The sequence below is a fragment of the Poecilia formosa genome, unplaced genomic scaffold (assembly GCF_000485575.1).
Source record: "Poecilia formosa unplaced genomic scaffold, Poecilia_formosa-5.1.2 Scaffold452, whole genome shotgun sequence".
Classification (NCBI taxonomy): domain Eukaryota; kingdom Metazoa; phylum Chordata; class Actinopteri; order Cyprinodontiformes; family Poeciliidae; genus Poecilia; species Poecilia formosa.
This window is the reverse complement of record NW_006800391.1, coordinates 298124-306632: the sequence shown is the minus strand read 5'-3', so window position 1 is coordinate 306632 and position 8509 is coordinate 298124. Positions and strand designations below refer to the sequence as shown.

General features: G+C 41.8%; 2 protein-coding genes across 3 annotated transcripts in view; both read right to left on the bottom strand.

Moving 5' to 3' along the window:
* hoxb3a (homeobox B3a) overlaps positions 1–8509 on the bottom strand; it is a 71288-nt gene that overhangs the window by 48259 nt on the left and 14520 nt on the right. Inside the window, exon 1 of one of the 2 annotated variants that reach the window (XM_016663888.1) lies at positions 3244–3592. The exons of the other annotated variant lie outside the window; for it this stretch is intronic. The gene's annotated coding sequence lies outside the window, so the exon portion shown is untranslated. Of the gene's footprint in view, positions 1–3243; positions 3593–8509 lie in introns of those variants that run through there. 2 annotated transcript variants of the gene reach the window in all.
* Positions 4437–7917, bottom strand: LOC103155864 (homeobox protein Hox-B5a-like). Its single transcript, XM_007577747.2, has 2 exons — positions 6987–7917; positions 4437–5752 (listed from the first exon to the last, which is right to left on the bottom strand). The coding sequence occupies exons 1-2, from the start codon at positions 7654–7656 to the stop codon at positions 5505–5507; spliced, it is 918 nt and encodes a 305-aa protein (XP_007577809.1). The 5' UTR covers positions 7657–7917; the 3' UTR covers positions 4437–5504.

Sequence of the window (8509 nt, the reverse complement as noted above, 5' to 3'; positions counted from 1 at the left end):
TATATATATATGAGACAAGGGACTACATATCGTTGTCAACCCAACCTCTGAGAACGAAAGAACATGTATTCTTTCTGAAGCTTATGCAAAAATTAAATCTATCGACTTAAAATATGGCTCATTAAATTGTCACAAAAATAGATCAAAAGCCTTTTTATTTACTATCAGACCTGATTGAGTCGTTGTTGACAATGTTTACTCAGCCAAACAAGAGGAAGTTTGTTATTTGTCTCACACCCTCCTGACATCTGATTCGGAAATAGAGGGCACTTCTGAAAGCAGCCAATTGTTAATACCTTTCCCCCATGTCGAGAGAAGTTTTCTCTCGACTTTGCGCCTGCGCAGGAGTCTTCGTTGTCTTGCTCAGCTCGAGCCTGTCTGTTGACCTCGCGGTGACTCCGTCTCGTTCATTATTCATGAGTCTTGACCGAACTTTTCACCCCTATCAGTGTCCAAAGGCCATCACGCCTGACGTATGGGTCTCTGAGCACGCGAACTGTGACGTTTCGGAATCAACAGAATATTGTTAAATGCCAGATGAAACGCAGGGCTGAAACAGTGACAAGAGATTCTGACCCAGGAGACAGACAGCAGCAAAGAAGGAGAATGGGAGGGTGAGGTAAAAAGGGGACTACTGACCAATCTCTAATCGTTGAACTTCCTTTGTCTGCAGTGAAGCAGACATCTGTATCCAAAATGAACGAAAGTACTTCTTATATTCAAAAGATTTCTTGAAGAGAGTACGCTTTTTGTAAAACACAAAGCGAATGACAAATCCCGGTCATTTACCTGTTTCACTTCATCTGAAGCCCTAAAGCAGTTAAACGCAACAAGATGCATCCCACAGGAAGCCCACAACTCTCCCTAACACACCAAACACACGCCTTCTGCAAAGCCTGGCAATAAAAGGTCAGTTTCATTAGTTCCTAACTCCACTCTTCATCACCAACACAAACCCAGCCCGTCTGACAGCTTCAAACAAGCAGCAAGCCCATACGCATAATGTACATAATGCACAACAGTTAAAAGCGGCTCTTTTGAGTGGAACTGCCCTATGTACATAAACGACAAACTGATCACACACAGAGCAAAAGAAAAAATTAAAAAAGGAAAAAGGAGCTCACAGTTCTCCCTGTCCATTCCAAAACTTCCCTAAGTCTCCCGGAATGGAGAGATATGTATGTTTCTACCAGCCTGAGCGCCGCGGGGAACTGTAAGTGTGAGGAGAGCTGTGTGGGAGGAAAGCGGCAGGGGCTGGAGGCCGCGGACCGCGGTCCTGTATCATCATTAAAGGGAGGAAGCTGATGAAAAATGAAATAGGGAGGTTTTTTTGGCTTCCTGTTTACTGCACTGAAACTTCCTCAAGGACCCAGGCCAGCCCCAAAACGCGCTACGTACTTAAGGGCCAACTCAAAGAGTCTCAAACATTTTTACATGGAAATCAAAAGTCCTATTTTAGATTGCATACATACAAAACTAAATATTGTATCATGAATTTATTTCATTTCATTTAATTTATTTCATAACCCGTTAGTTTATATTAACATTAATATATTATTCTCAATAATTATAATAACTGCAATTGAATTGCAATAATTGTATGTCCAGAATCTACAACTTAATTTTGCCATTATAAACAAAGGACCTTCTGTTTTATATCCAAAGGCCAACAGAAGCAGAGTAGTGATCAAAAAGTAACAACAGGAAAAAATAATGTAACTAAAGTAACTTAACCCCCCAAAAAAGTATGTTTGGTGCCGCAACAATTGTGTTAAATACAAAGGATTTAACACCTTTCAGTCCTTGTTGAAGCAATCAGCTATCTATCTATCTATCTATCTATCTATCTATCTATCTATCTATCTATCTATCTATCTATCTATCTATCTATCTATCTATCTATCTATCTANTATCTATCTATCTATCTATCTATCTATCTATCTATCTATCTATCTATCTATCTATAAAGCGTGTGTTACTTTAGCAACAGTAACATACACACACACACACACACACACACACACACACACACACACACACACGGTTATATTAATCGTCTTTACTTAATGATCATCAATTAACTTGTCAGGTGTAGAGAAATTAAATTATTGCTGCTAAAAGCAGGAGATTTGCTGAAGTTCTGGAGCTTGTGCGCCAAGGCAGGATCAATTTCATTCGCAAACGTGCTTAAATGTGAGATAACATTTTATCAATGTTTTTGAAGTATTGATATCTGCAATTGATATAATGGAAACACATGTTGCTGGTAAATACATGAAATTAACTCAGTCTATTTTTACTGCAGTTCTTCAAGTTCTCACTATTCCTTTAAGTTTGACATTAAATGCGGTTGAAATCCCGGCTGTACAAATGAAGAAGAATTTAACATCATTAATTTTTATTTTCTACTTTTTGTTTTTGTAATAAAGACAAAAATAATGCCAGGTTTAGAGTTGTATTTGCGGATGTGTGTTTAGGTTTGTGTTACTGTGGCTTAGAATGTGTTCATCCGTTCAGAATGAAAGAAACGTAGTTTTCAGATGGAGAACTTTGAAATGTTTAAGTCCAGTTCTCTTTTTATTATTATTATTTTCCACCCAGACTGCCTGGAAAACACCAGAGTGATGTCATACACAGGTTCGCTTCTACCCTTTGAGGCATGTCACTACATAGTGTGATCTTTATGAAGATGTGAATGCTTTTGCAATTCTCCATTCTTATCTGAAACAGTTTACCGCACAAGATGATTGTGCATAAAAAAACTGTTGATCAGGTTGGGCAAGAAGAAGATAGGGATCAGAATATTTGTTTTGTGCCACCAAAAATGTGATCATCTTCTTACGCTTTTGTTCTGTTTAACTTTATTTCCTTTAAACGAATACTTTGAACTAGATCTCCGAATATTTCATTACAAATTGAAGAAAGAAAAAAAATAATACATGTCTAAAACCTCAAACAGGTGGCTGCATTTACAGACCAGGGCTATAGATACAAGTTAAAGCGACACATGAGTCTGTGACTTCGGATAACAGTGCTCAAACAATTTCAGTTTTTCTCTATCTGTATCCTCAGGATCTTTCCACCACCAGCCTCATCAGAAGGTGTCATATGTACCTGAAATCCACCGGAGCTGGTGGCCGCGCCAAACAGGACTACTGCTCACAGTGAGTGACACGTTAATTACACAGCCCCATCTCCCACTTTACCAAACACACCCCTCTCTCTACTTAGCTCCCACTTACCGGGAGGCGTTCACTGTGCGTCCTGACTCCCCTTCCCCAAGCTTTTCCCAGAGTCCACAGCAGACCACAGCAGAGATCTCCGGGCTCCAAGTGTGAACCAGAGCAAGAACAGCTGCGGCTAATAGAGGCCTGTTCTCTCTCTATCCCCCTTTCTTTCTCTCTCTTTTTCACTGTCACAGACACACACACACACACACACACACACACACACACACACACACACACACACACACACACACACACACACACACTGCTTCTTTGCCTCTGTCTCTACTTTAGTGACCCCTTTAGGATCCACACAAAGCCGTTAAACCGTCACTTGCTTTCTAGAATGTGAAATACATGGTACATTGTCAACTCCCCTAAACCATAAAACTAACTTTATGGACCCCACGTGACCAGAGGAGAGCCAGTGAGAGGAATCAGAACAGACTTTTACGATCTAACTTGGAGATAAAAACCCTCATCTGTTTGACACGTAAATGTCAATCCTTCCTCCATTTTATAGTGTGACCCAAACCAGGAAGGGTTAGTTTAAAAATACATGCATGTCTTCATACACCAACGCATACAGACACGAAAAAGAGCCAGGAGTCTGTGTCCTGATGAGCCTCGGAGAAGGATCCATTTGACTACCGAGTAGGTTAGAAAGAAAAGGAGGGGAACTGCACCAGCGGTCGGTGAGTTTAAAAGTTCATTCGGTTGTTTACAAGTGGAAACCAGGAGAAGGTAACTTAATTTCTCTGGGAGCAGCATCCGTTGAAGCCGGAAAAGGCTGAAACGTGACGCATTTGTCCACCGCCGATCATTTGTTATTGTATCCGCTTAGGGCAACAGAGAAGAAAACTGTCCCGTTTTGACCAGCTGGTTGTGTGTTTTGCTGTGTATTTTCTGCAACCGGGAAGCTTTGTGCTAGAATACCGCCTTTAGCCATGAGGATGCTTCCATGGACTTTCTAGGCACAGGGTTCAAGACAGGGCTGCAAAATAGAGAAGACTGTTAGAAGAATTCGACGTAAAGGTATAATATTTTAGCAGAACGCAAAATATCAGACATCGATTATGTAAAATACCATGACGTTTTGGTGTAAAAATAACGTAGGGTGAAAAAGTTTCGGAGAGAGCTTGGAACCACAGTATACTGCATAACATTTCCCTTTCTTCATTGTGAACCAAGGCCTTATGCTGTCGATCTGGATTGCAGTGAGAAACTTTATTCATAATTGTTTTACTCAATGTTACAAATAACTACAAAAACCTCACTGACAAAGTTTACAGGGACACAATACCACACAGATTTTACACATCCACGCACTCACATAAAGTAACCGCAAACAGTAAAACAGTCAAAATGTCGCTATATCTGTGTACATCAAATATGACATTTCCAACAAATCAACAAATTACAATAACAGTATGGCACAGTTGTACTTATTTCAATTATATATACAGCAATAAGAACGGATGGAGACGTGAATGCCATTTTGTTAAACAAATACACATATGCACATACTCTCAATCACAAACACGATCGCGCAAACATTTCTCCTTCTTCCACAGTAAATATGAGTGCAGATGTCAGTGATGTAGTAACAACACTGTGGCAAGGTGAGTGGACGGGAGGGGGATGCAGATTTAAACAAGTAGGGGTTGAGTTTCAGTGGGAGGAAATAACTTAGAGGACCTATTCAAGAGTTGAAGTTGCAATAGAAAGCACATTACCAACATAATCCACAGGATAAATGAAATAATATCAGACACACCATGGCCAGAAAGTACGGCTGGGAAAGAAGACCTAAAGTCGATCAATTGCAATTGGTATTTTGTATAACGACACTCACCTACACACACACACACACACACCCACACACACACACACACACACACACACGCACAAAATTATGTTTATATATATATATATTAGTTGTGTGTTGGCTGCCAGTTCATAAGAGTACCAGTCAGTATTCCCCTGTGGCCTTGAAACACCGCTATAGCATTCGAATGAAAAGTGCTGCGCTGCTGTACTGTATACAGCTTCTAATCTGAGAACATTGTTTTATAAATCAAAAGTTAACGTCTCGGTTTATCCTGGACTATTTTCTTCATTGCCCTTTTTTTTACTCCAGTCCCGTAAGCCTTCTTCTTTAATTTCTATGTTGTTCTTTTCGGGTTTTTGCGCTTTTTGCCCTGTTTGCCTCCCTCCAGTCTTAGATAACAAGTCATCGAGCTGAATGACCAGGTTCTTTGAAAGGGATTTTACTCCTACGGTTGGAAGGCGCTGCCAGCCGTGGTCAGTGTCATGCTTTTCAGCTTGTTATCCTTCTTCCACTTCATCCTCCGGTTCTGAAACCAGATCTTGATCTGTCGTTCCGTGAGACAGAGTGCGTGAGCAATCTCGATGCGCCGCCGCCGCGTTAGGTACCGGTTGAAGTGGAATTCCTTCTCCAATTCCAGAGTCTGATAGCGGGTGTACGCTGTCCGCGCCCGTTTCCCGTCCGGGCCCGTCATATCTGAGGGGTTTGGAAGGAACACAACGCTGTTAGGACAGAGGGCCCCACGTGTGACAAAAAGAAAAAAGAAACACAAAACGAGCATCGTCAGACAACATGTCAGGGGCAATAGGCAACATTTAGAGCCTATTGGACGCACAATTTTTCAGGTTCACTCTGGTTTTACACAGCAGCTTTGTAAAGACAAGATGTGGCTCTAAATCATAAAAGTCTGTTTAACTGCATCTGCGATTGTAGCTACAGGTCATCACTGCATCATTGTGCATAGGCGGACTAAACAGTAAGAGCACAGCAGGCAAAGACAAAAGTGCAGGCAAAAGTGTTATTTAAAAAAGCGCACTAAATAAGAGCCGGAAAATGATCTTCCCTTCATATGAATTCTATTTATTCAATTTAAAGTATATTTATTCCACACTTAAATTTTTCCTTAAATCTGCCTACTTTTTTAAACATTACCCTCACCTTACACGTCCCTCCCTTCAACTCCCCTCAGATCCCTTAAGGGTTTTATTGCCTCTTCCTTTGCATCACTTCTTTAATAAAGTTTCCACACTAATAAAGGCCGACTTTTTAAAAGGGCAGCCATAGCATATTCTCATTGTTTGTTTCCCTGCTGCTTTTTTCCTCAACGGGTACTGTGTGTGCTCCCCGGCATGTTGAACTTTGCAGTCCCACTCGACTTACATTTGACAGATTTATGACGTTTTTGTGAGACTTAAAAAAGGCGAAAAGATAGAAGGAACAATAGTCCGAGTAAAGCTTCCAAGGTGCAATGGTAAAAGGGAGTTGGGTCAACATGCAAAAATTTTGTGTTTGATAAAGCAACCCGTCCTCGTTAGTTGGACTGCAATTTTCAATTAGAATTCAGTTAGCGGGAAAATGAAATCTTGCAAAATGAAGACACCAATAACCGTGGCCCGTTTTGTAATTTTATAACTGTTTTTTTTTTCTCCGCGCAGCGTAGGCCCAAGATACCTACAGGCGCAGACAAAATGTGTTGTCTAAATGTCTTGCTGCTTGTCAAATATTTTATAATTTTCATTGTACTCAAATTATATGAAAGCTTTCTCTTGCTAAATATTTTGCGTAGATGGAAAGAAACAGTGACTCCTTAAATAAGCGCCACAAGCTGGAATCTAACTTCACGTCTTTTACATGCTCTCAACAAATGTTTCAGTGTCAACTTCTAATATACAAAAAAGTATAAACTTTAAAGCCAAGAGTCAGAATGTACCATGGCTAATGTGCAGTTTTCTCATCCAAGGGAAAATCTGGGGTGACTGCGCGTCGCTGCCCATACTGCCAGCAGCTGATCCGGCCGGGCTGCCTTCCTGTTTTTGAATAGCTTGTGAGTGCCCGGTTTGGGGCCGTGGATTACTCCCATGACTGGCTTCCCGAGGAAGGAGCAGGTCCTCGCTGTCTGGTGAAGCGTCTTCAATCTCTGTGAAGCGCCGAGCCGCGCCGCCGGCCATCGTGGATGAAGACAGGTTTGGAGAGCTGAGGTTGCTTCTTCCTGGTTGCTCTGAGGGGGGAGACGATCTCTGTGTGCCCAGTTTGCTGTTCTCACGACCGCCTGCCAAGAGAGAATTTCCTGGGGAAGCAAGCGAACAACTGACCGGCTGTCTGAAGCCGAAGCCCCTGGAGTCATCGACCGCTGAGCCTCCACCGAAGTGTTCTCCGGTGTTTGCGGCTCTGCTGCCCCCCCCTCCTCGGCTGGTTACGGTCAGATCCATGCCATTGTAGCTGTAGCCATAAGAGCCAGTCGCATGGTGCATTGTGGCAGAGGAGGAGTCCCTGTACGTCCCGCTGTTCATTGCGCTGTTGCTGGCTCCATAATTTAGCAGCTGATAGTCGGGGCCATTCGGGTAGCGCCCTGAGAACGAGTTTACAAAGTAAGAACTCATTTAGTTGTTTTACAGAGTAGAGGCTAACAACTGAGAAGTCAGAAAGAGGGGGGCTTGATTTGTTAGATTTCTCTAGGTCGTTATAACGCGGGTACTTTCAACGATTTATGATGTATTAGTGAATTATGGCGTTACACTGTACTTCGTTTTTAGCTATGCGCCGTCCAAATATGGGGGTGGGGTGGCGATTGTGTGTGCTTCTTGGATCTAAATGTGTGTGTGTGTGTGTGTGTGTGTGTGTGTGTGTGTGTGTGTGTGTGTGTGTGTGTCATGGGGGAGGTGAGGGGTGAGGTGAGGGAGGAGTCAGAGAAAGAAACAGAGAAGGAGGGGGTGTGGTCACGTGATTTTGCAGACCACTCGTAAATTCTCGCAGATGACTTTGCAGAGGTAATTCATGCTCTGAAGTTTCTAATGATAAAGGCTTGGGCGGGGGAAAGCTGTCGCTCCTTTTCTCCCTCTTCGCGCATCCTTTTTTCGGATAAAAGAGGTGCTGGGGTGAATTAAGAGCGCCACCTACTGCAAATATAATTTATTGCATTTATTGGGAGGACTGGGAGAAGAGCAGAGTGAAAAACTAAAGGTACATTCAAACGGGTCATATTGGGCCATCATAAAACTACAAATTCCTTCTACAGGTGCCCTCATCTTACCATACTGACAAACCATCGAACGAGTTCCACCAGTCTTATCTGACCTTTATAAAGGGAGCAAATTAGAGGCGAGACGAAACAAAAATACTCAATAAGTTATATACACACGGACCAAAGACCACACGCTGCAGTCTAGTATTATTAATAATAATAATAATAATAATAATAATAATAATAATAATAATAATAATAATAATAATAAT

Bases quoted from the DNA above. Each gene is read 5' to 3' on its own strand.
- LOC103155864 (XM_007577747.2), bottom strand. From the start codon at position 7,656: ATGAGTTCTTACTTTGTAAACTCGTTCTCAGGGCGCTACCCGAATGGC. The intron at 5,753-6,986 runs GTACATTCTGAC...CAAACCCCTCAG, and splicing joins AAAACTGCACATTAGCCATG to ATATGACGGGCCCGGACGGG.